Below are 27,021 nucleotides of genomic sequence, written 5' to 3' on the forward strand. Positions count from 1 at the left end.
GCTCTATTTTAAAGGTAAGAAAAAGAAGATTGTAAAAGTTAGTGACAGGTCCAAGGTTCAGATGAAGTACATGGAATTCTTGAAAGTTAAGACTTGAAGGAGCAAAGCTCCTTCTACTTGCTAATGTGAAGAAGGACTGCCTAAGCAAGGCTTAGGACCCCAGAGCTGAAGAACTAAAGATGGTAACGGTGGAGGGTGGAGCATCAATGTTTGCATTCAGTCATCACAGGCTTCTTTAAAGTTCTGTGTAGCCCTTACATGACAAGCTGGCTGACCCCTAACGACTGACTTTTGCATTGTTGATTTCTAAGATGCCCTCTAGAGCTTCTAATCTTTAATCTTCCCTCCTAGCTCAGTCAGTGAAGAAGCTTCCCGCAATGCAGGAGATCTGGGTTTGATTCCTGGGTCAGGAAGATTACCTGGAGAAGGGAATGGCAACCCACTCCAGTATTCTTGCCTAGAGAATCCCATGGACAGGGGAGCCTGGCAGGCTACAGTCCATGGGGTCGCAGAGTCAGACACGGCTTAGCGACCAAACCACCTATAGAGTTTGGTCCCTGTCTGCTCTGCTCCATACAGATTTGGGCTCTTGGGGAAGCAGCTCCCTTAATGGAACTAACTCCTCTTTAGGTGGACTGAAACCATGGGTCAAATCTGTTTCACCTGTCTTCACTTTTCAAGGTCGTTTTAAGGCCCATGTATCCTCCGAGCATCACGTGGCCCAAATGATGACCTATCAGGGCCGGGCTGGCAGGCAGCCCTTAGTGCATGCGCCAGACTGCCAGTGTGTGGCTGTTAGAGGTCCCACTCTGCCAACCGGCAGCATCGTGGTGGTCCTCGAGGCAGGGGTCACCCTCAGTCTCAGTCCATGGGACCAGGCCCCCTCTTTAGGGGTCCTGAGGAGTCTGAGGGTTGGCTGGGTGCTGGGAATCTAGCTCCCTCAGGGATGACGGCTGGGCAGGGCCTGGGGACCTAGTTATGGGGGTGCCATCAGCTGAAAGCTGCCTCTTTAGCTAGGCTTGGGGACTGGCAGGAGGACCCAGACTGGGTGCTGGACAAGTGCTCTCAGGAAGGGTACACAACCATGCAGGGACCCCCTCCTCTTAGCCAGGACCTGGCCTTCAGAGGGCGAAAGTGGAGCCTTGGGACCTTGAACAAGTAAAACGCAGGGTAATGATGTTGCTCTGCTTACGGGTCTTGTTATCTTTAAAAGTGTTATACCTTTAGATAAAAAACTGTAGGACAGGATAACTTTTGTTACCTAACTGCTAGAGGTTTACAGCAACAGCGTGACCTGACCTACATGGACAACTGCAGGAACGAAGGATCCCACACCAAGAAGTTTTAAAAAATGAGCCACGTCCCTCCCTTACCTTCCCTCTAAAAGCGCTTTTTAAGGTATGAGCCACCTGTCTCTTTGCATGGCCCTGCAAAAAACCTTTCTCTGCTTCAAACACTAAGATTTCCGTGTTGTCTGGCCTCACTGTGTATTGTCGGGCACACTGACTTGTAACAGTATGATGTTTGCCCGAGTTGTTTTGCAGGAACCTGGAGTCAGCTGTGTCTACTTCAAGTTGAGCTGGTTAAGACTGGATTGGACCACCAACCCTCCAACAGGGCATGTGTGAGTGTCTGCCCTGTGATCTTTTGAACGTGCAAAGGCCTATAGGTTAGTTACACCTGGTCAGAATGACCATCCCACACCTTTTCCCAATCACCTTTCCCTACGTTCCCCACGCCTCAGTCCACCTGGCCTCTTTATCTTTTAGCCCGCAGGCACCCCAAGCCTCTTGCCTTCAGGGAAGCAGTTTGAGACTGGTGCTCCCTCTCCCTGCTGAAACCTAGGTGTCTCAGCGTTTGGCTTGCTATGTATTGGGCAAAACAAACCTGGCTCAGTGACAGCTCCTCTCAAACCAAAATGGTTTAAAAACCCACTGAGTGGGTCTGCTCAGAGGGGTGTCCAGGAAACCAGTGCTGGCCTGTGACAGGTAAGCAGAGAAAGTGTTCATGAACTTTTAATAGCTATATTAAAGAGTAATTTTGTCTGCGGAGTCTAAAATGTTGGAGTTTACCTTGTTTTTTTAAACTTCATTTTTCACATAATTCATTTTTACAGTGTTTTATCTGAGAGGCAATATACAGACCATGGTCCACCATATATAAAAGCCTAAAAAACTAGCCCCTTATCTACAAGCCTAGGAAGTCAGCCTGACTAATAGCTTTCTTTACAACCCAGGAAGCTTAAGACTAACTACTGTTAACAACTGACCTGGGCTTGATTAATAACTTACAGCTTCCCTAATCTTTATCTTTGCTTTCAGTTTAGGACTAACCAGGGAAAGCCAGACATGACTAACGGGGATCACACAGGAGGCCCGGCTTCTCATCTACTTGTAGCTCCCCCGTGCCTACAGCCTCCGACGAGGGCACACTTGGAGCCTTCCCCTTTTCCCACTATCAACCTTTTCCCTCCTGTTTTTGAGTTTCTGCCAAAATAGACGCGCCAGTGGGGACGACTCTCTTGTACAGCAAATTCTCAGGAAGCTGCTTCGCACGTCTTATTTGGCGGGTCATTTTATTTCCACATACAGGGAGAAGGCGGTGACGACAAGGCAGGTTGCAACTGCCGCTGCAGACAGATTAAGAAGCACATCCTGGGGCTCTGCGATCACCTCCAGGGCAGGGTTGGAAAGAAGCATTCCCGGCACGCACCAACCGGCACAGAGGGAGGAAGGCAGACGCGAGATTTTCCGGACTAGAGATGAGTCGGGGGAGCAGGGGGTGCGGGGAACGGTGTAGCGGGCGAGGGGCTTGAGCTACTAGTCGTACTTGCACCTGCTCTTTCCCGCGTCTGAGGCGCAGCCTACCGTCCCAAAGCGCCGTTGGAGCGATGGCGGCGCTCTCGGCACCTCCCGCTGACGACATGTGACGTCACGTCCGGAGCGGCGGCGGGCTCTCGGCGCACGCGCGCTCTCCGCACCGCCCCCTGACGTCGAAGTGACGTGACTTGACGCCCGGCGACGCAGGTTGGGGGTTTTGTCTCCCGGACGCGGGAGTGCCTGCCGTCTCCCTCCGCCCGGCCGATCGGGGCTGTTCCCCTCAGGTCGCCCGCTTACCTGCCGGCCAGTCAGCGTGCGGGGCTTGGGTTCCGCGGCCTCCCCGGACCTCTTAAGTCTCAACCGGGGTGTGGTTTTCCACTTCTAGAGGTGAAGCGTGTTAGGGAGAGTGGGACCCGCAGTCTTGGCCTAGGGTGTGTGTCTTTCATCTCCTGTCAGGTGGGCGCTCCTGGGCGGGAAGGAAACTTAAAAATTATTTCTCCCCGGAGGATGCGTTCGCTGTTGCATTGCAGTCGGAGGATGGGGGTCCTTAAACCGACAGGCACCGGATCGCCTTGCAGCTGTTTGGATGTTGCTTTTAAATAAATCCCACCTCGTGTAGTGTTTTAATGCTTTGGAATTCTGCTCTTAAAAAACATTCATTTGGTCTTAAAGCTCAGAGCCCTTTAGACTTCCACAGTTTGCGTGCACGCCAAGTTGCTTCAGCCGTGTCCGATTTTGTGCGACCCTGTCTCCTGCCAGGGGATTCTCCAGGCAAGAACACTGGAGTGGGTTGCTGTTTCCTTCTGCAGGGGAGCTTCCCGACCCAGGGATCGAAGCTGCATCTCTTACATCAGCATTGGCAGGCAGGTTTTTTTTTTTTAAATAACCGCTAGCGCCTCATGGGAAGCCCAATTTTAAACAAATTCTGTTTTTTACTGTGCCCCAGTCGGCTCGGTGGGTATCTTGTCAATAAGGAAGAACTTGGCTGTCTAGCAATTCAACGCTCCCCTGGTCACATCTCAAAATTTCTAAAACCCTAGGGTTATATTCTTTGCCCCAGTGCTTTAAGCATTTGGGTCGTGCAGTGCTACACATTTTGGAAACTGTGTTACATCCACTCTGTTCTTAAAACATAAACCTAATTTGACCATTTCTTGATGACTTCAATCTACTGAAGGTTATTGTGGAAGAACCTGGAGACCCCAGGACTTCTTGAGTTCTAATGTCAGATTTTAAGTTATTTTATCTCCAACTCTGTGGAATCGCTTGTCAATTAGGCTACGTTCCTGCCCCTCTTCTGGTTTATAATTTAATGCTTAATCTGTTGTGGGTTTTGAATTTTGACAATTAGATTTGATAGAATTGTGTTTAACGGAAAAATAAGTGAGGAACTTAGGTTTTTCGTGTTTTTTTTTTTTTTTTTTTTCTCTTTTCATAACTTAGTTTCTTGTTTTACAAAACACCCACATTAGAAAACACGGCTAAGCCAAAGAAAATTAAAATCATCTGGAATCCTGCTGCCTAAAGATAACCACTGTTAACATTTCAGAATAGTTTAATTTTTTAAAATACATACTATTTTTAAAACAAAAACAATCATGTGTATTTGGTAATACACTTTGTGTGACATTTTGTCTGTCTTCCTATTTCACTTTTTTCTTTGAGCATGTTTAATGGCTGCAGAATATACCATTGTGCTAGGTTCTCTCCTAAGTTATGTAGGAATGCTAAGGCATGAACCTTGTGCCATCTATTTGAGCAGCTCAGGGGATTCTGTTTTTTTTTTTTTTTTGGGATTCTGTTTTATATCTTGGTTTTGGGCCAAGGTGCATAGGTGAGGTAGTATTAGGGTTGTGTAAACAGGAAGGTTTAATATTGAGTCCTATGCAAGGACAGACCATTTATCAATGTGTATCAGATTCATGGAAGAGTTGTAGAAAATCATGGAAGTTTTCTTAATTCTTGTTTTTTGTTTCTAGGCTCACTTTTTTTTCACTCCCTATTCTGCCTCTCCAAGAATGAAACATGACTGAGGACTCCCAGAGAAACTTTCGTTCAGTATATTATGAAAAAGTGGGGTTTCGAGGAGTTGAAGAGAAGAAATCATTAGAAATTCTCCTAAAAGATGACCGTCTAGGTGAGTTTTATAAGTTAAACCTATTGGTTCTCAGCCATCACAGATATTCTGAAGTTTTAACTCAATAGATGTCCAAGGACTTAAGTCCCTCGCCCTTTGTCGGCTTCCCCGGTGGCTTGCGTGGTAGTCCAGTGCTTAAGATTTTGCCTTCCAATGCACTGGGTGTGGGTTTGATCCGTGGTTGGGGGGGTTAGGATTCCACGTGCCTTGTGGCCAAAAAACCAAAATGTTTAAAAAAAAAAACAAGCAATATTGTACCAAATTCAGTAAAGACTTAAAAAGTTACAAAAAAAAATTTCCAAAGGTACATTACCTGCTGTATATATATACACACATGTGTGTGTATATATATATTTTAGTGATAGAATGATAGCAGAATGGTATATTTTGGGAGAAGCTAAGGATTTTTCAAGTTTATACTTCACTGAGGCAGAGCCAGACCTTTTTTAAAGGTCTCTTAAGTTAGTAATATTTTTTTCTCTTACTAGACCCAGATATTAATTTTTAGAAGTGTTATCCTAGTTTCTGGGTAAATGTATAGCAACTCTTGCCTTAATTTTCTTTTATGGAAATACTGAGACTGCATGATGGATTAACATTTTATTTCTTCTAAGCCAATCATAGTAAGGTCTTTAATGTGTCTAGTTAAAGTAGCATAAACTGAACCATAGTTAAAAATAGTAGTTTAAATGCATAGAGCGCTTTTAAAGTTTTAAAAACATTTCCCACCTGATCTTTGATCCTCACTAATCAGTCTGTGCTTTTTAAGTATTCTCACTTGACAATTAGGGGAATTGAGGTCCAAGATGGTTGAATGTGGTTTATTGGTGAATGTGGGAGTTTGCAGGCTGACGGTGCTCCTTGCCAGCAATGTTAACTCAGTCCAGTCACTTAATCTGCTCTGAGCTTCAGTTTCTGCATCTTTAAAAAAAATAATTACCCAACAAGCTTGCGGTGTGAATAAATGAAACAAGTTCTATAAATAGTAAATACTGCTGATGTTATGGTGAATGTAGTAATAAATATGCAAAATACATCTCCTGCGCTGTGAAACCACTGATTGTTTTTGAATAGCTGGAACACCTGGGCTGGAAATCAGTCTCGTGTCGCCTTTTCTGGATTTGCTGACTGTGCAGCAGCCTTCCTCCGAAGAGACGTCTTACTCTAATTTCAGTTTTAAAAGATAAAATGCGTTTTTACATATTGTGACCAGCATGAGAAGCATCTAATTTTTTTTTTTTCTTCCTCCAGATATCGAGAAACTTTGTACTTTCAGTCAGAGGTTCCCTCTCCCATCCATGTACCGTGCGTTGGTCTGGAAGGTGCTCCTCGGTATGATTCCCAAGAGTTGGATCTTTTATCTTCAAAAATGTCGAATTGATGGGGTCATTGGTATCTTATCAGTCAGAAAAAGGATTATTTTAGGACGTTTACTGGACACTAACCTCAGAGCCTGAATCCCCACTCACTTTGGAAACCCTGGAAGAAGGTGACTTCAGCACAGAGCCCCGAGTGTCACTCTTGAGAGCATCAGGCAGCAGTTCCCAGCCTTTTTGGCGCCAGGGACTGGTTTCACAGGTGACAGTTTTTTTCCACAGAGTGGGGTAGGGAGGCTGACTTCTGGATGATTCAAGTACATTACTTTTATTGTGCACTTTATTTCTAATTGGATGCTGCCACTGATCTGATAGGAGGTATGGGTCCACAGCCGGCAGGTTGGGGACACCTGATTGAGGAGTGTTAGAAAGGACATTGAGGCAGACTTATTTCCCTGAAACAAGTTATGGGAAGAGTATTGAGTCGGGAGAAAGGAGAACTGGTCTGAGCTTTACTGTCAACTGGGTCACCTTGAAGACCCCACTAGGCCTCTTTTTTTTTTTAAAATCTGTAAATGAGAATATTGAGTTAATTAACTCCTAGGGTTGAGCTCTTGATCTGTTATTCTGTGACTCCAGCTACAGAGGTATAACTTCCTAATGAGTGGTATCAGAGTCAAAAAAGGAAGTGTCTGCTTTGAGTGTTTACTTCTTTTGAAGCACAAATAAATAACTTCCAGTGAGGACAGCCGAGGGAGAAGGGAAAAGGACCTTACTGGGTTTCTGTGAGAGAAAAAGTGTATTAGGTACCTGAAGTGAATGGCAGCATCCCTTCTGAGCCAAGGATCTTTTTTTCCTGTTATCACTGAGCCTGTTAACAGCAAAACTATGCATCCATTACCACCCTCCTTTTCTTTCTTCAACAACAACAAAAAAAAGAATCCTGGAATTCCCTTGTGAGGTAAGTATCAATATCCCAGTTTTACGGGTGGGGGGAAAAGACTGAGGCTAAATAATTTTCCTGAGGCCTTGTGGCCTGTAAATGGCAGAGCTCAGGTTTGTAGAAGCCTTTTGAAGTTAGGCTAGATTATAGACCTTGTTTTCTTTCCACAGTGTACCGTATTTTCAGGACTTGGAAAATCCTTAGAACCAAGTCTGATTATGTAATGAGGAGGCAGTGAGGGGGAATGCCTGCCATGCTGGAGGGCACCACACAGTGCCTTTTCTGGTGTGTATCTTGGCAGTCTTGGTACACTTACATTTCTAATAGGTCAGCGTGCAGTTAAAATACAGAGAATTTGTAAAAAAGATCTCAATTTTCCCCAGAGCATTTTTTAAATCTTAGTGTTTCCAGTGTCCAGCGAAATAAATGCCTTCTAAGGGTGCCTTTTAGGTGGTAGTGCCTGTAGTGTTTATTTCCACTGGAAAACTGTGTGTCTTATTAACCAGTAATCCATGTGGATTTGTGTGAGATGGACAGTAATACTTTGCAACTGAGTACTAAGGCCTGTCGGGCTGCTCATCACCTCTTTTATCCTGGCTTGCTCTATTAGGTTCACTTCAGTTCAGTAGCTCAGCCGTGTCTGACTTTTCGTGACCCCATGGACCACAGCACGCCAGGCCTCCCTGTCCATCACCAACTCCCAGAGTTTATTCAAACTCATGTCCATTGAGTTGGTGATGCCATTCAACCATCTCATCCTCTGTCATCCCCTTCTCCTGCCCTCAATCTTTGCCAGCATCAGGCTCTTTTCCAGTGAGTCAGCTCTTTGCATCAGGTGACCAAAGCATTGGAGCTTCAGCTTCAGCATCAGTCCTTCCAATGAATATTCAGGACTGATTTCCTTTAGGATGGACTGGTTTGATCTCCTTGCAGTCCAAGGGACTCTCAAGAGTCTTCTCCAACACCACAGTTCAAAAGCATCAGTTCTTCAGTGCTCAGCTTTCTGTATAGTCAAACTCTCACATCTGTACATGACTGCTGGAAAAACCATAGCTTCGACTGGACGGACCTTTGTTGGCAATGTAATGTCTCTGCTTTTTTGACAGAGAGCATGCTCATTCCTGTGTTCTTCATTTTCCTATAAGGGCAGCAGCCCTATTGGATTAGGGCCTCACCTTGTGACCCCCTTTAACCTTAACCATATCCTAAAGGCCCTGTCTCCAAATACGATCCCATTGGGTTAGAGCTTCAACATATGAACTGTGGGTGGAGGGGGGCCTATTATCGGACATGCACAGAAACTGGAGATAGGCTTCTAGGAGCTAAGGGTTGGCCCCAGGATGACAACCATAACCTTGAATTAAATCATACTAATGACAGTAATGATTTATCTTGAATTTATGTGGCATATTTATTCAAAGACTTTATGATGTCGTTTCATGCAAAGATGGACACAATAAAGGACAGAAATGGTATGAACCTAAAAGAAGCAGAAGATATAAGAGGTGGCCAGAATACACACAAGAACTATACAAAAAAGATCTTCATGACCCATATTACCATGATGGTGTGATCACTCACCTAGAGCCAGACATCCTGGAATGTGAAGTCAAGTGGGCCCTAGGAAGCATCACTATGAACAAAGCTAATGGAGGTGATGGAATTCCAGTTGAGCTATTTCAAATCCTAAAAGATGATGCTGTGAAAGTGCTGCACTTAATATGTTATCAAATTTGGAAAACTCGGCAGTGGCCATAGGACTGGAAAAGGTCAGTTTTCATTCCAATCCCAAAGAAAGGCAGTGCCAAAGAATGTTCAAATTACCACACAGTTGCACTCATCTCACACGCGAGTAAAGTAATGCTCAAAATTCTCCAAGCCAGGCTTCAACAGTATGTGAACCATGAACTTCCAGATGTTCAAGCTGGATTTAGAAAAGGCAGAGGAACCAGAGATCAAATTGCCAACATCTGCTGGATCATCGAAAAAGCAAGAGAGTTCCAGAAAAACATCTCCTTCTGCTTTATTGACTATGCCAAAGCCTTTGACTGTGTGGATCACAACAAACTGTGGAAAATTCTTTAAGAGATGGGAATACTAGACCACCTTACCTGCCTCTTGAGAAATTTGTATGCAGATCAGGAAGCAACAGTTAGAACTGGACATGGAACAACAGGCTGGTTCCAAATCGGGAAAGGAGTACGTCAAGGCTGTATATTATCACCCTGCTTATTTAACTTATATGCAGAGTATATCATGAGAAACGCTGGGCTGGAAGAAGCACAAGCTGGAACCAAGATTACCGGGAGAAATTTCAATAACCTCAGATATGCAGATGACACCACCCTTATGGCAGAAAGTGAAGAAGAACTAAAGAGCCTCTTGATGAAAGTGAAAGAGGAGAGTGAAAAAGTTGGCTTAAAGCTCAACATTCAGAAAAGTAAGATCATGGCATCTGGTCTCATCACTTCATGGCAAGTAGATGGGGAAACGATGGAAACAGAGTTTATCTTTGGGGGCTCCAAAATCACTGCAGATGGTGATTGCAGCCATGAAATTAAAAGACGCTTGCTCCTTGGAAGAAAAGTTATGACCAACCTAGACAGCATATTGAGAATCAGAGACATTACTTTGCCAACAAAGGTCCATGTAATCAAAGCTGTGGTTTTTCCAGTAGTCATGTATGGATGTGAGAGTTGGACTATAAAGAAAGCTGAGCACTGAAGAATTGGTGCTTTTTGAACTGTGGTGTTGGAGAAGACTCTTGAGAGTCCCTTGGATTGCAAGAGATCCAACCAGTCCATCCTAGAGGAAATCAGTCCTGAATGTTCATTGGAAGGACTGATGCTGAAGCTGAAACTCCAGTACTTTGGCCACCTGATGCAAAGAACTGACTGATTGGAACAGACCCTGTTGCTGGGAAAGATTTGAAGGCAGGAGGAGAAGGGAATGACAGAGGATGAGATGGTTGGATGGCCTCACCAACTTGATGGACATGAGTTTGAGTAAGCTCTGGGAGTTGGTGATGGACAGAGAAGCCTGGCATACTCCAGTCCATGGGGTCACATAGAGTCGGACTCAACTGAGCAACTGAGCTGAATTGATGTGTCATTTCATTTCTCATTGATATCAGTGATGCAGTTGCCATCCAAATAGTGATTGTATTGATATTTAAAATTTATAGAGTAAATTTCTAAAGCAATGTGTATAGTAACTAAATACTTGTGAGTTCTACTCTAATTGTGGTAGGCAGCATCTCACAGGATTCTTTCATAGAGGAGGGGTTCAGATTGGTGCCTCAGTATTTTACTATCTTTATTCCCCCTCCCCGATCCTGGGTCTCTATAGGCATCTTGCCTCCGCACCATGAGTCCCATGCCCAGGTGATGATGTATCGCAAGGAGCAGTACTCTGATGTCCTTCACGCCTTGGAAGTCATCCGCTTTATCAGTGATGCCACCCCTCAGATTGAAGTCTATCTCTACATGCACCGGCTGGAGTCTGGGAAACTGCCTCGAAGTCCTTCATTTCCACTGGTCAGTGGTGTTTTTGTTTGACCCTTGGCTCAACTCTCGACTGCTCTGTTGGCCAGCCTTCGATCGCATCATGTTTTGCCTTAGAACCTTTCAGTGGCTCTTCTTTGTAGAAAAAAAGCATAGCCCTGTACAATCTGACCCAGTCTCCCTAATTTTTTAAGATTTTATTTTGAAGAAGTGATTTCAAAGTTACAGGAAAGTTGCAAGATTACTACCAAGAATTCCCATTTAACCTTTATCACAGTTCCCTAGTCATTAACATTTTGCCACATTTGCTTTGTCATTTTTCCTGTATGTGTATACCTGTTTTTTCCCCCAAAGTATTTGAGAATAAGATGTAAATATGGCATCCCATTATTTCAGATTCTTGCAGTATATGCTTGCTAAAGATGAGAACGCTTCCCTTAGTGACCATGGTTCTGTCATCAACACTGAGAAGTTGACATCTATACAGTACTAACATCTAATCTTCACTCCATTTCCACTTGACCAGTTGTCCCAATGATGCTGTTTATCATAAACAATAAAAATTTTGGTTCAGAACTTATCAAACTTTCAGCCATTAGTTTTATCATTTGTTGATGATTTTTAAAAAATTTCCTTTATGTTTGAACTCTTCATTTTGAGATCATTTTAGATGTAGAGAAAACTTACATAAAGAGTAGTGTTCCCATTTACCTTCACCTAGCATCCTCAAATGTTAGGTCTCAGTTGTACTCTGGTTATTTATCAAAACCAGAAAGCTGACATTCATACAGTGCGATGAAGTAGTCTATAGCTGTTTCGGAAATTTTGCCAACTGTCACACCAGTGTCCTTTTTCTGGTCCAAGATCCAATCTGGGATCTTGCATCGCACTTACTCTTAGCTGCCTTTAGTCTGGATCAGTCCCTCAGTCTTTGTCTTTCACGACCTTGACAGTTTTGAAGAGTACTGGCCAGTAGTGTTTCTCAGTTGGGTTTCTCATTTATTTCCTCATGATTGAAGTCTAGTTGTGAATTTTTGTAAGGAAAACCACAGAAGTTGTGATACTTACTGCTTTTGCTGCTTTGATCACTTGGTTACGGTGATTTCTGGCAGGTTTCTCCTGCATGGTTGCTTTTTTCTCTTTGTAATTAATTAGTAACTTGTTGCAGAGGTACTTGGAGGCTGTGTAAATATCAGTCCTTAAATAGTTTTCAGTCTGCTGATTGCCAAATGGTGACCTTCTGACTCCTTCATTCCTTCTGCATTTATTAAATGGCTTTTTGATAAGGAATAATTTTCCCTTCTCTTTTATCAGTATGAATTTATAGATGTCTCTTTGATTCAGTGGCCTATACGTCATTACTGCCACTATTTTGATGTTAAAGTTGTCCCAGATTTGGCTACTGGGAGCCCCTTTAGGCTGACTTTTGTGTCGTCTGGACTAGTTCCCATCGTTTTGAGCACTTCCTTACTTTCTGGAACAAAAAGATACTCCAGGTTCATCTTGTACTTTTCCGACCCCAAGCCTGGAATCGACCTTTTATCTTTTTATTTTAATTTTTGAAAATTGTCGTTAGAAGCCGAGAACAGGCGGCTAGATGTGCTCGTTGTCCTTGGTGTGTGTCTGCAGGTAGGCTCCCTCCGCAGGCAGCGCTGGGGAGGGTACGCTCACATGTGCTCATCACTGTGTTAAAACCGCTGGTGCTAATTAATGCTAGTTAATGCTAATCCTGCCAGGAGTCACAAGTTCATTCTCGCTCTCACCCTTTGTGTACTTGCAGCTTCCTTCTTTGTCAGTTACAATGAAGCTAATGGAAACCTCTTATTTGTATTTATTTCTTTGCTCATTCCTCTGTCTGTAACCAACATAGCCACATCTTTGGCCCCAGAGGCCTTGTGGTCATTGACTGCCTCTTGGCCTCAGCTTCACAGGCTCCAGACTCCCTTGTAGGCTTGATCTTTGACAGACTGCTCGCTGTAGTTACTAGGATTGCTTATTGTTTATAAAGGGAAGAGAAGGGGGAAGTGGAGGAGGGCAGGCAAAGTGATGACTACAGCTCTTGGGTTTTGGCTGCAGTTCACATAGGCATTTTAACTTTTGGCTAAAACAGAGTGAATTGTTCTGAATAGAGATTTGTCTGCAAACTGTGCTATTCTATATTTTTTTGATGGTGGTTGTAGATTGCAACCTGCTAACAGCAGTGTGAAGCTTTGACTTGTTCTTTCTCTCTTTTTAAAACATTTATTTTTATTTATTTGGCTCTGCTGAGACTTGGTTGTGGCACGTAGGATCGAATCTGGGCCCCTTGCATCGGAAGCAAGGAGTCTTAGCCACTGGACCACCGGGGAAGTCCCTTTTTCTTTAACTTTTTGAGGTTGCTGTGGGTCCCATGGACAGATCTTAGGTTGTTCACTTTTATAAAGTTTATCAAGAGAGAAACATCCCAGGAAAAAGTTGGAACCCTTGAACTTCTTTAATTTCTCATTGGCAAAATGCAGTTCATTGATGGTACTGCACAAGTTCCTGAACTATGTATGAAGTTAGGTTAGATTACCTATTAGCTTGAGGTCTAAGTGTTTCCAGTTTGTCCAGCCGTGAGGTCCAGACACCTCTACCGTGGCCTGGGGCAGACGCGCTGTCCCAAGTGTTCATTTTGGGCTTGTGTCTCCTTGGCCTCCAAGCCCCAGTCAGCTGTGTTTTTCTTATCTTTCAGTAAGACTGTGTAGCTCTGCTATACCCGTGGCTGGGAACGTAGAAGCTGACTTCGGCTGAAGGGCTCTGGTCCTCTCAGGTGCATCTCAGAGTAGCTGGGAGCAGCATTGAGCTGCTGGATTCGGGAGCACCCGGCATAGAGCCCGGGGCCAGGCAGGAGTCCATGAAAGGAGCCTTTTCTGCTGCTCTTGACATGTTGTGGAAAGTTAACAAGTGGAAAGGAGGCCTAAAATGCAATTCTTCTATTAAAATAGGAATTTTGATTTAACTTGGGACTTCTTAGAGGAGTAGAAAGAAACTTTTTCAATGTTAAAATCCTTTAGCTCTTAAATCCTAGATGAAAACGTAAAGCTTTTGGTATAAGATGCAGTGATTGAAAACAGATTTTTCAAGTGGATTCCAGTTTTTATGGGACTTCTTTTGAAATTTACTTGAAGGTTTACTTTCATGTTCTGAGTGTTGACACAAGGTTTGAGAAATGCCATTCTTCTGATTCCTAAAATTCTGATTCTAGGGCAGTTTAGAACAAAAATTTAAAGATCTGTATGAATGCTTTGAAACAAAGAAAATGCTTATTAGTCCTTTTGGGGTTATTTTTGCAAATTACCATATTGATAATAATTGTCTCTAATTATTATTTGTGCTGTTTTATCACATCTGTTTGAAAGGAATTCTTCTTCAGCACTGAGAATACTTTTGGGTGGAGAGTTGGTCCTTTGCTTCAGGTTTATGTTGACTCTTTGGGTTTAATGTTAGAAGCTGGGAAATCCGTGAATGTTCAGCCTGAAGCCTGAGTGTTCAGAAGCAACACTGCCTCAGATTCCCTGGTTACTCTCTTCATCTCCCTCTGTTGTCTTTTTAGTGATGGACTGGGTGCTTTTGGTCCTACTTTGACTTATTTTGGCTCCTTCAGAATTTAGAGAGTAAGGCTTCATTTTTATTAAAGAATCCTGTGTTTTTCTCTTCTGCCTCCTCCTTGAGAGTTATTATTAATGTTTCAGGAACCAGAAGATGAAGTGTTTCTTGCCATTGCGAAGGCCATGGAAGAGATGGTGGAAGATAGCGTCGACTGTTACTGGATCACGCGATGCTTCGTGAACCAGCTGAGTAGCAAGTACCGGGACACTCTGCCCCAGCTGGTGAGGGGTGACATTATGGCTGTTGTGGGCTGGGGATGAGCAGTGGTGGTGGGAGTCCTCAGGAAATGCCTTTACCTCCTGGTGGTGCTACAGTTAGGAGCGGACCCTCTGGTGGGGGTCAGCAGGAAGAGGCCAGGTGGTGAGTGCCTGCAGCTTGTTGGGCCAGGTGGCCTCTCTGCGTCTACTGCAGTCACACAGCTTTCTGGGCACACAGTGATAAAGAATCCACCTGCCGGTGCAGGAGATGCAAGAGACTCGGGTTCCATCTCTGGCTTGGCAAGATCCCCTGGAGAAGGAAGTGGTCAACCCACCTCAGTAGTTTTCCCTGGAAAATCCCATGGACAGAGGAGCCTGGTGGGTTACAGTCCCCTGGGGTCACAGAATCAGACACGACTGAGCAACCGAGCGTATACACACACACACACTGTTGTCACACAAAATAGTAATACATAAATGCATGATCATGGGTGGATATGGCCACTGCACGCTGTAGCTTGCCCACCCCTGCTCTATGGTATTCTTTATCTGATCTAGAACTATCGCCGAGTACTAAGGTTTCAGTTTGGCTGTATGTAATGGGAAGCCCAAGTCATAGAAGCTTTACTGTCTTCTCTCATGTGAGCAGAAGTCCAGGGGCAAGGCAGCCCAGGGCTGGGGCCACCCCCACGGTATGGGCAGGGACCCAGGCCCCTGTCCTGCTCCAACACTCCTAGGGGCGACTGTCCTCTCGTGATCACGTGATGGTGCTGGAGAGAGCGCCCTGACATCCGTGCTCTGGGCGGGAAGGGAAGGGAGGGCAGGAGAAGTGCCAAGCTGGACCAGCCTGTCCTTTACAGGCTTCCGTTCTGCGTGACTGTTAGTGAGGAGGGTGGCCCCAGGTGGCCCCGGTTCGCAGTGGAGCCTGGGGAATGTGGTTGGTTGGTTTTGAGCCGGGCACGCTGTGATCTCACATTGGAACATGGACTCTGTTCCTGAGGAAGGAGTGGGGAGTGGACACAAGCTGGGTAGCCGGTGGTCTGCCACGCTGGGAATCGGGAGAACCAGCACTTGGGTCATCGTCGTATCGGGTCCTTTGCCATTCTCTCTCCTCAGCTCCCCCCCCCCCTCCCATTTCTCTCATGTTATAAAAACGAGTCTTCTTTTCCTTGAGTCATTGAACTGTCTCATTTGGAAATTCTGCTGAAAGCAGTAACCACAATATAGGGTGCGGGGTCAGGTGTGTGGTGCAGGTTGGCTGAGCCCTGGGGAGCCCCACTCTACCCCTGTGGCGGGCCAGACTCCTCAGCTCTCAGCCTCCCCGAGCCCTAACAGGAGTGCTTTTTATGTGTTGCCCTTAGGTAAAGTTTGATTCTTAGAATTTTAAAACTTAACTTTGCTTACTAAAGCATGGCATTGGAGCATATGTGAATGGAATGTTAGCTGCTTAATTCAGTGAGGAGGTCCAAACTTGTACCATGGTTTCATCAGTCTTTGTTAATATTGGAGTGAACGCAATCGCATATTGATGGATTGTTTAAAAAGTTCATTATTTTTAATAACACAAGTAGCAGATACATTCTGGGAGTATTCAGCAATCCAGATGAATCCACGTTGTTGTCGACCTGCCCACGCTTCCCCGTCCCCCACTTTCTAAGATGTGAGCATTGTCACCAGCTTGGTGTGTGTCCGTCTGGACTATTTTTTTAAATATATCTTTGGGCTGTGCTAGGTCTTCGTTGCTGAGCTTTCTCTAGTTTTGGCGAGCAGAGGCTCCTGTCTAGATGCGGTGCTGGGATGTCTCATCGTGGCGGCTTCTGTTGCTGTGGAGCATGGGCTTCCGTGGTCGTGGCACTTGGGCCCCAGAGCGCTGGCTCAGCGGTTTTGTCATGGGCTTGGCTGCTGTGTGGCATGTGGACTCTTCCAGGACCAGGGATTGAACCTGTGTTCCCTGTGTTGGCGGGTGGATTCTTAGCCACTGAACCATCAGAGAAGTTCCTTGTCTAAATCATTTCATGTGCATTAGAGTGGATGGGGGTGTGAGTGCATACCCATGGACACTTGTGTGTGTGTGTGTGTGTGAATATGTCTTATACATATTTTTATATATATAATCTTTAAAAATATAACTATTATACTGTTCATACGGCCCTATGATTCTTTTTAAAACTTCATGTATTGAAGTTTTTCCACGTCACTACACATGGTTAGTTTTCAACCCCGACTTCCTGTTACTACCACCTGATAGCTCTTTAACAATGACCAGAGCAACGAAATCAGGATCTCCGGGGGTGGGGACTCAGAATTCTAATTTTTTTTTTTAAAACTCAGTGATTCTGAAATAAGGCTAGGATTGAGAGTCACTCATGCAGAACCACTTACAAAATTCTCACGGGGTGGCAAAGAGTCGGACACAACTGAGCAACTGAACTGAACAAATTCTCGTAGTCCTTCTTGTTAAGAATTTGCCCTAAAAAAAAAAAAAAGAATTTGCCCTAACTGAGTGTAGTGGCTCCATGATGACCACCCTCTCTGTGTACGTGACGTGTTCCTGTGTGGGTGGGTGGGTTACCTATGCGTTAAATGCTCTAATGCAACAGACATATTTAAATGTGTTAGCTACCAGGTTACTCACCCAGAAGTTGTACCAATTTTGCTTGCCCCACCAGTTTGAGATTTCCTGTTTTCCACCCCATTGCCAATACTTGATAGTATCTATCTCTTAAAAAATTTTGCCGATCTGATAGTGAAATGGCAGCCAGTTTTAACTTCCATTGCCTTAATTTTGGACGGAGGAGCCTGGTGGGCTGCAGTCCATGGGGTCGCTATGAGTCGGACACGACTGAGCGACTTAACTTTCCCTTTTCACTTTCATGCATTGGAGAAGGAAATGGCAACCCACTCCAGTGTTCTTGCCTGGAGAATCCCAGGGACGGGGGAGCCTGGTGGGCTGCCATCTATGGGGTCGCACAGAGTCGGACACGACTGAAGCGACTTAGCAGCAGTAGCAGCAGCAAGCAGCTTTGGGAGTGTGTTTATTGGTCATATTTGTCTACCTTTCTGTTTCGTTTGCATCTTTCCTTTTTGGGTAAGGATTATTGCTATATGCTGGATATTTATGTAAGTTAGATATTTTCTCTGAAAATATTTCTTCCTGTTGTATAAAGATATGAAGGTTTGATACTATTGGTTTTATCAGTATTTTTTTTTTTTTGTATCTCATTTAGAATGGCCTTTCCAACTCCAAGGATTTTTTTTAGAAAGCTTCTAGCTTTTAAAAATCTTTGAACATTTTAAATTTTAGCCCCTTAGTTGGTGGGGGACTGAATCTTCGTGACTGGTATGAGCTGCAGACATGACTCCGTTCCTCTTGTGGTGAGCTGTAACGCGGCTGCAGCCAGCAGGCGCCCCACTGCCCTCTTCCCCGCCCTGCTCTGGGTAAGCTCTGACAGCTTTGCACAGTGATGTTACTCAGTTCAGTTGCTCAGTCGTGTCTGACTGTTTTTGATCCCATGAACTGCAGCACTCCAGGCTTCCCTGTCCTTCACCATCTCCCGGAGTTTACTCAAACCCATGTCCATCGAGTCGGTGATGCCATCCAACCATCTCATCCCCTGTCGTCCCCTTCTCCTCCTGCCTTCAATCTTTCCCAGCATCAGAGTCTTTTCCAATGAGTTGACTCTTCACATCAGATTGCCAAAGTATTGGACCTTCCAATGAATATTCAGGATCAATTTCCTTTAGGATTGACTGGTTTGATCTCCTTGCAGTCCACGGGACTCTCAAGAGTCTTCCCCCAACACCACAGTTCTGTATCACTCTCTAAAAAAGTATTGACATGTCATAGGTCACTAACATTTGTGTAAGAAAAGAGGTATTGATAATATCTCCAGTCAATAATGTGTGAAGAGAAGAGTTTTAGAACCAGCAAGATACTCAGTGTCCTTATGTCACATAAACCTTCATTTCATCATCAGCAAAAAAGGATTTTTCACAGGTATATTATTGTGTCTAGGATATAGTTTTTTTTATAGTTGCAAAAGTTCTTTTTAAAAGTTCAGAACATATTAATATAAAAAAAGGTACATTTCCTTTGTGTTGCTGTTTCATGTAGCCGTCAAGTGACTTAAAAAAACTTCTGATATTTTTAAAAATGTATTTATTTGGATGTGCAGGGTCTTTAGTTGCGGGGTTATGGGTTATTTCAGAGCTTTTTAGGAGATATTTTCATACCATTTTTTTTTTTTTCTGTCCTTATTTAGGTGGTGATACGCTTTTCCTCCTTGGTTTGTTAATGTTATTGCATTGTTTCTATACATAAATTTTCTTTCATTTCTTTTTAAAAAAATTATTTGTGCCAGGTGTTGGTTGTGGCATGTGTGATTCTAGTTCCCTGACCAGGGATTGAACCCTGGCCCCCTGCATTGAAAGTACAGAGTCTTAGCTGCTAGACCATCATGGAAGTCGCAACTTAAATGCTTCAAGTCAGGTTTTTAAAAAAATTCTTTAGTTAAACCTTGTTAAATCTAGCTTAAAAAATTTTTTTTGTTGTTGTATACTAGATCTCTTCTGCCAGTTTTTTGTCAGAGTTTCTATAATCTTGTCTCATCTTTTCAAATTTTCATGGTTTTTACCAAGTTTGTTATCGCAAAGCATAGGTTGTTTCATAATCCTAGGGAAAGGTGCATGTGATGCACAGTGATAGACTTGACATCAAAAGAATATTTCTGGCGATGATGCCTTTATGTTGTGGTGTTCTGATTTATAAGAGAGGAGAGCTTTCCTCTCCGTCAAGCTTCAGGAAGTTCTTTTTGATGAGACCCCTGATTACCAGGGAAAGTGGAGGCCAGCTTCAGTGGTGTGACGTGGGAGGCCTCTGCTAATCTCTCTTCAGATCAGACTGTCTTTAAGCCATCTCAGTCCTAACTGTGTTCAGTCATTAAAGGGAGTTTTGTTCCTCGCCATTGACACGATTTTTAAAACCTGTCCTAAAGAGAGGGTTTTTTTTTTCCCCTCTCAATCAACACTATTAGCAGCCTCTTTCTAAGTTTAGTATAAATTCTTCTCAGGTCGGTTAAATCTCTTTTGTCAGATTTTGCCTTTTGTTGAGGTGTGCTTTCTTTTCTTTTCTTTTCTTTTTTTTTTTTTTAAAGATTTATTCATTTATGGCTGCGCTGGGTCTTGTTACTGCACGCAGGCTTTCACTAGCTGCAGTAAGCGGGGGCTGCTCTTTGCTGTGGCGTGCAGGCTTCTCATTGTGGCGGCTTCTCTCGTTGCAGAGCATGGGCTCTAGGGTGCATGGGCTTCAGTAGTTGCAGCAAGCTGGTTCCATCGTCATGATGCACGGGCTTAGTTGCCCAGCGGCATGTGGAATCTTCCCAGACCAGGGATTGAACCATGTCCCCCGCTTTAGCAAGTGAATTCTTTACCACTGAGCAACCGGGGAACGCCACTTTATTTTCTTAAAGTAAGAATTGAAGGTCATGGAAATATTGGAAATAACCTAAAAGTTTTACAGTAAAGTATAAAATCAGCTGCTTCACAGGTGGCGCTAGTGATAAAGAACCCGCCTGCCAATACGTGAGAAACATGAGTTCAGTCCCTGGGTTGGGAAGATCCCCTGGAGGGGGAGGGCATGGCAACCCACTCCAGTGTTCTTGCCTGGAGAATCCCATGGACAGAGGAGCCTGCTGGGCTACAGTCCATGGGGACACGAGGAGTCAGACACAACTGAAGCAACTTAGCATACACACAAAAATAAAATTATCACATCTACCATTTGCTATGTCCTCAAAATTTCAGTCAGTATAAATGTCATCTTCCACTAAAAGAAAAAAGCACACATGGATATGTATTTATACTCACCCTGTTAGATTTAGCACTAGCATCTGATACACATTTTCTTCACCCTGCCTTTTTTTTTTTAACCTGATATATGCTGGGGTTTCTTATGCCATGAGCAGTATATAGAGACATTCCTTATTCCTGTTCATGGCTGCATACCACTCCATCCTAGTTTATTCAGCCCTTCCTTTAGTGTTGGCTATTTAGGCTGTCTCCAGTCTTTTGCTGTTACACAGTGTTACAGGTGAATAGCTTTGTGTGTGTATCCTTTAGTTTCAGTTGAGTTGCTCAGTCTTGTCCGACTCTTTGCGACCCCATGAATCGCAGCATGCCAGGCCTCCCTGTCCATCACCAACTCCCCGAAGTTCACCCAAACCCATGTCCATTGAGTCGGTGATGCCATCCAACCATCTCATCTTCTCTCGTTCCCTTCTCCTCCTGCCTTCAATCTTTCCCAGCATCAGGGTCTTTTCTAGTGAGTCAGTTCTTCACATCAGGTGGCCAAAGTATTGGAGTTTCGGCTTCAGCATCAGTCTTTCTAATGAATATTCAGGACTGATTTCCTCTAGGATGGACTGGTTGGATCTCCTTGTAGTCCAAGGGACTCTTGAGTCTTCTACAACACCACAGTTCAAAAGCATCAGTTTTTCGGTGCTCAGCTTTCTTTATAGTCCAACTCTCATATCCATACCTGACCACTGGAAAAACCATAGCCTTGACCAGACGGACCTTTGTGGGCAAAGTAATGTCCCCGGAGCTTTGTTCCGCTGTGTTCTTCCTGTCTCCCTGGAGTTCTCATGCACGTCTTGGTGGGGCCAGCGCTCCTCCTCCGGACGCGCCTGTTGTCTGACCCTCCCTGCCAAGTGCAGTGTGCTCCATGGGGTCAGCGCGGGTGTGACCGGGGACTGCTGGGCCGTGTTCATCTCCTCTGTCCCTAGTTCCCTCTCTGCACCTTAGTCCCGCCCTGTGTCTTTGGTCTTAGCCTTCTCCTCTCTGTGAACCTATAATCTCCTGCCCTGGAGTAGCCAGCACATGGACCTTTCTTGGCTCCCCAGATCAACTGAATTTTGCTCTGGACTTTTGTCTTGGTTGTTGAATCTGCTTACCGCAGTTAGGAGTAACCAGCGTGACTTAACTGTTCCATTTAGCCGGAGACTGCCCCAGAAAAACCGCCCTGTCCTGGATAGTTGGCTACTCTGGTTAGTGCTGACCTGGGAGACTGCAGCATCACCAGTGGCTTGAATGGGTCTGAAGCTTAGTTTCCTAGCGCTTCTTGCTTTCAGCACGTACACTTTTTCATCACAGCCTGTAAAATATGGTAACGTTAAGTTATAGGAAGTGAGTAACCTCTTCCCTTTCAATCATTAGCCAAAGGCTTTTGAACAATACTTGAATCTGGAAGATGGCCGACTGCTGAGTCACCTGAAGGCCTGCTGCGCAGTGTCCACACTTCCCTACGAGCTGTGGTTCAAGAAGTGCTTCGCCGGGTGCTTGCCCGAGTCCAGCTTACAGAGGCAAGTGTTTCTTTCAAATATGACTGAAGGCTCAGAGTCAGAAAAATCCCGTTTTTGTTGTTGTTTTGTCTTTTTTAACATGATCATCTCAGAATATAAATTTGTTTTAGAACCATGCAGTCATTTGATACTAACTTCTCCAGCAGCTGACACAGCAACTGGTGATTCTGCTTATTATATATACAATTAGAACTATTGAGTATTAAAATAAGTATTAAAAATGTTAGGATATACAGCTAGAGAAATTGAAGGCCCTCAATGTGTTCGATGCTGTTGAATATTCACATCTAAAGTAGACTCCAGGGGTATATATGGATGTGGACTTTTCCAGAAATGGAGTGGATCCTGGAGAAAAATGTTTATTTCTTAGACCTCTTATGACATCATTAAACTGGCTGAAGATGACTGGAGACTCGCACTCGGCTCTTCCATCAATTTCAGATGTGTGACGGGTATTTTGGAGTCCCGTCCTGCTCCCTCTAGGACTTAACACTTGAGGAAAAAGGCAATACACAGAGAGTATTACAGGACAATGCTTAGTAAGCATGTTGAGGATGATACTGACTGTAAGAGCTATTGGAGTTATCAGAATAATGATTTTAGAGTATATTTAATTTAAAATATATTTAATAACTAGCTCCTTAATTAAGGAATTTACTGGAAAATGAAATTGAATTTCGTATTTCATTCCCCCTTTTGTCCTTGTTCCTTAGTATGTATTGGTTATTTTAGCATTACAGAATGTTAGTAAACTTGAAGCTTTCGTTTTTAGGACCTTCCTGCCCTAAAATATCAATTTTGAGATATTAATTGGAGGACGTCTTCCTGGAGGATGATGTCCTCATAGCTCTTCTCTGAAGCTCATGCAGTCAGCTGTCTGTCTCCACAGTTACACATCTATGGAGTCAGCCGATCCCAGATCCTGGGCTGTGTTTACACTTGTGGCTGGTCGAATCCCTGGTTGTGGAATCTGTGGATACAGGGGGCCGACTGCACCACCTCACTTTATATAAGGGACTTGAGCCTCCATGGATCGTGGTATCCACAGCAAGTGAGCCCATGATCCACTTCCCCGGGGATACTGAGGGATGATGGTACATAAAAGAAAATGTAGGAACTTCCCTGGTGGCACAGTGGATAAGAATCTGCCTGCCAGTGCAAGGGACACAGGTTTGATTCCTGGTCCGGGAAGTTTCCACATGCTGTGGATCTAAGCCTACGAGCCACAACTGCTGAGCCCATGTGTTGCAGCTACTGAAGCACACGCACCTAGAGCCTGTGCTCCACAACGAGAAGCTACCACAATGAGAAGGCCACTCCCTACAATAAAGAGTAACCCCTGATCTCCACAACTAAAGAAAGCCAGTACAAAGCAACAAAGACCCACTGTAGCCAAACTGAATAAAATTAAAAAGATGCTATGGGGGCTTCCCTGGAGGTCCATTGTTTTAAAAAAAAAAAAAAAAGAAAGAAAATGTAATTTGATTTAATTTTTGAAACTTGAGATGTTTAGGTATAAACATCAACTTCAGACTTGTAATTTGGTTACATCTTTCTTTCATAGGATTTGGGATAAAGTTGTAAGTGGATCCTGTAAGATACTAGTTTTTGTAGCTGTGGAAATTCTCTTAACCTTTAAAATAAAAGTAATGGCGCTGAACAGTGCAGAGAAGATAACGAAGTTTCTGGAAAACGTAAGTGTGCGTTGTTTCACTTGAACTTTGAATCTAGGAAGGAATTCAGTTTACCAAGCCAGATTTTTCTATGGCATTAAATTATTTCAGAGACAGTACAGTATATTTCTACCTTATAAGAAATGATTTTTCCCGGTATAAGTTTCACCTTGGTCTGTGTATTATAATCCACATCCTTTGGGGGTCACTGGTCTGAGCAGCAGGTCTGTCTCCATGAGTGTGTGTACCTGGGACCAGAGTGACCACTCAGAGGCCATAAGGAAAGGAGGAGGTGAGATCTGTCGCTTTAGGGTGAGCAATCCCTGTTAGTGGAAAAGGAATGTTCTCGGGGATTTTGCTAATAAAGCCCTTTCATTTCTGTTCCTATGTCTGGTGGAGTCCCAGTTGAATTTGTTAATGTGCTGAAGTGTAAACTTGAGCATGTTGAAAAAGGTCTGAATGAATCTGTTTTTCCCTATCTTTGTATCTTAAGAATACCCTTAACCAGGCAAGAAGAGGTCAAAATAGACTTAGGCTTGACTGAATTTCACTGGACCCCAGATCTATTTTAATCTGTCAGTGTGAACAGTTGAATAGTGGCCCGGTAGAAGGGCTCAGTGAATGTGTGCTGGATCAAAGAGCCCTCTCCGTTGTAATAAATAGTGGCGCACACTGCCAGGGCCCCTGCTAAATACTTTTTTGTGAATTACCTCCTGTAACCCTGTAAAGAGCCCTGGGAACTGGGACTATCATTCGCCCCATTTCAGAGCTGGGGATCTGGACCCAGGGAGCTTAGGTAGCCTGCCCAGGGCTCCGCAGGGAGTGGGCAGTGCAGGATTCGAGCCCAGGTGGGGTGACACCACACTCCGCACTGTGGCCTTGGGTGGCACGTGACACACGTCTGGCAGCAGCCGCCCACGCGGTTACTTTCTGAAAAGCAGCCAGGACTCCAGTGGACACGAATTTTATGCCCCAGTGAATGAGGGAGAGGCTGAAGTCGGAATCGTGCCTTTCAGAGCCTGGTCTGCTTGTTCACAGATCCCCCAGGACAGCTCGGACGCGATCGTGAGCAAGGCCATCGACCTGTGGCACAAGCACTGCGGGACCCCGGTGCACTCCGCCTGAACGTTCCTGACGCTGCGGGCAGTCTGCCAGGCCTGCTCGGCACATTTTTTTCTTTCCCCTTGGGACGTGACCTACTCAACTGATGATGGGGTTCTTGCTTTGGTGTTCGAAGTGTAATTGTTTTTCCAGTAAAATTGCTTAAGATAATGTCACCGTGAAGTCACTGTGTTGTGGAACAGCATCTTCTGGTTACACAGAAATACAGGGTATACTCTGAATAGCATTTAGAAAAACGTTTATGGAAGTGTAGTCGATTTACAGTGTTGTGTTAATTTCTGCTGTATAGCAAAGCGATTCGGTTGTATATACATATATATTCTTTCTCGTAATCTTTTATTTTATGGTTTCATAATCTTTTCCTTTATGGTTTATCATACGATATTGAAGATAGTGCTATGCAATAGGACCTTCTTGTTCTGAATAGTACTTTAAAAGGGTTGTTGGAAATAGCTCCCAGCTCGTAAAGCAGTTGAGTCAGGGTGGGTGGGTGCTTCAGGGAGCTGTGTGTAACCAGCCCTGCCCTGCCATGCTTTAATTAGCACCAAGCTAGTTACTTTCTAAGGTCCATTTCTGGAACGAAGAACAACTTCCGTTTGTTGACAACTTTTGCTGTTGATGGTAGTACCTGTTGAAATCTAGGCTAACTTCCTAAATCTTTTGAAATCTAAATCTGCTTTCTGATACTTTTGCTAGATTGGTTTATAAATAAAGGCTTTCTTATGTTTTTTTTCCCCTCTTTGTGCCAGTTGGAATGAAATGTTACTGAATATAAGCGTGTCTAAATTTACCTGCTGAGAGAGGACTTGTTGATGCTTTGCTGGAACCACGCTTTTTCCTGATGGGTCATTAGATGCAGGGTGGGCATCAGAAAGGACTCTGCCTCCCCAGTAGGCACGGCGGAAAGGGCAGGTTCAGGTACATAGCTGGGTGGGCGTCAGAGAGGACTCTGCCACCCCCACAAGCATGGTGGAAAGGGCAGGTTCAGGTTAATAGCTTAACGCCTCCCCCGCAGCCATGGTGTCCCCGGATGGTAACTTGTTGGTTGGACAGTTGCAGGCTTTGAGCCGGGCCAGTGAGTTGGGGCCCTTTGTCTGAGACTGACTCATTCAGCTGCCAGACCTGCAGGAGCCCGAGTGGTGAGTTGGGTTCTCCACTCCCACAAGGAGGAGATGATGAAACTATGGAGCCGTCACTCTGAGAGTTGGGTCCCTGCCTGACGTGTCCAGAGCACACCACAGGGTTGTTGAAACCGGGTGGTGCTTGTGACAGTAACATATCCAAGAGTATTTAAGTTTTTTTTCTCTTGAACTTTTTATCTTGTGTTGGGGTTTAGCCAGTTCACATCATGTTGTGATCATTTCAGGTGAGCAGCAGAGGGACTCAGGCATACATGTATGTGTATCCACTCCCCGCAACCCCTCTCCTCCAGGCTGCCTGTAACGCTGAGCAGAGTTCCCTGTGTTCTACACTAGGTCCTTGTTGCTCATCCATTTCACATATAGCGGTGTGTACATGTCCATCCCAAGTGCCATACCGATCCCTTCTCCATCCTTACTCCCCTGGCAACCATAAGTTCGTTTTTTAAGTCTGTGAGTCTCAAGAGTATTTAATTTTGTAAAAACGCTCATAAGAAAACTTCTTAAAGCAAACTCTGTTTACAGCTAACACTTTACATTTATCCAGCGATCACCTCCGCCCCTGAAGAACTTTGACTCCAGTAGGGGATGTGAGCAAAAGTGCGTGAGGAGGAGTTCCCGCCGCTGTCGTCTGCTGTCCAGTGAGTGAACGTGGGGCTTGAGTGAAATCCACGGAAAAGTCATAGACGTTTAACTTCCGCCTCATTCATGAGCCATGTACCATTACGAACCATATAAGTTTGTACAACTTTTTGGTAGAATAAAAGTTATAAATAAAGTCAAGTGATGTTAGTGAGTCCCAGCTCCAGAAAGGAGGAGGAGCGGTCTCCCCACAGGAGGGTGGTCGAGGTAAGTGCTCCTGCCTCCCACCACAGCGCTGGGAGAAGGGGGCGCAGGCCCCACAGAGCAGGGGCGTGGCGGGGAAGGCGGGGGGGTGCCTGGGGCTCCTGGGGAGGAGGGGGCTCCAGGGGCCAGGGCTCCTCTGAAAATTCTGGTCAGGGTCTCAACGAGTGGAAAGGGAAGACAATGGCCCTACTGCTAAGGGGTCGAAATTAAATGCAAGTATATTCTGTCCAACCCTGTTTGGTAAAGCCTTGCCTGCTATATAGGGTGTCGTTTCGGGCCGTGGGGTTTGTTTTAGTTTGTTTTTTGAGTCAATCAGATTATCAACAGTTTTCCTTATT

General features: G+C 44.5%; 1 protein-coding gene across 4 annotated transcripts; it reads left to right on the forward strand.

The window, feature by feature from the left end:
- Nucleotides 1-2,760: 2,760 nt before the first annotated feature.
- On the forward strand, nucleotides 2,761-26,620 carry LOC122697592 (TBC1 domain family member 7). Of its 4 annotated transcripts, none has more exons than XM_043908520.1 (8): nucleotides 2,761-3,275; nucleotides 4,799-4,956; nucleotides 6,208-6,288; nucleotides 10,564-10,751; nucleotides 14,432-14,569; nucleotides 21,758-21,903; nucleotides 23,468-23,597; nucleotides 24,615-26,620. In XM_043908520.1, exons 2-8 carry the CDS (start codon nucleotides 4,845-4,847, stop codon nucleotides 24,699-24,701), a joined length of 882 nt encoding a protein of 293 aa, XP_043764455.1. In that variant the 5' UTR covers nucleotides 2,761-3,275; nucleotides 4,799-4,844; the 3' UTR covers nucleotides 24,702-26,620. The 4 variants fall into 4 exon arrangements, with proteins under 4 accessions (XP_043764455.1, XP_043764454.1, XP_043764457.1 ...); XM_043908519.1 differs by having other exon boundaries at nucleotides 2,761-3,250; XM_043908522.1 differs by lacking the exon at nucleotides 2,761-3,275 and adding an exon at nucleotides 3,293-3,773.
- The last annotated feature ends 401 nt before the right edge of the window (nucleotides 26,621-27,021 follow it).

Source organism: Cervus elaphus, chromosome 7 (genome assembly GCF_910594005.1).
Source record: "Cervus elaphus chromosome 7, mCerEla1.1, whole genome shotgun sequence".
NCBI lineage: Eukaryota > Metazoa > Chordata > Mammalia > Artiodactyla > Cervidae > Cervus > Cervus elaphus.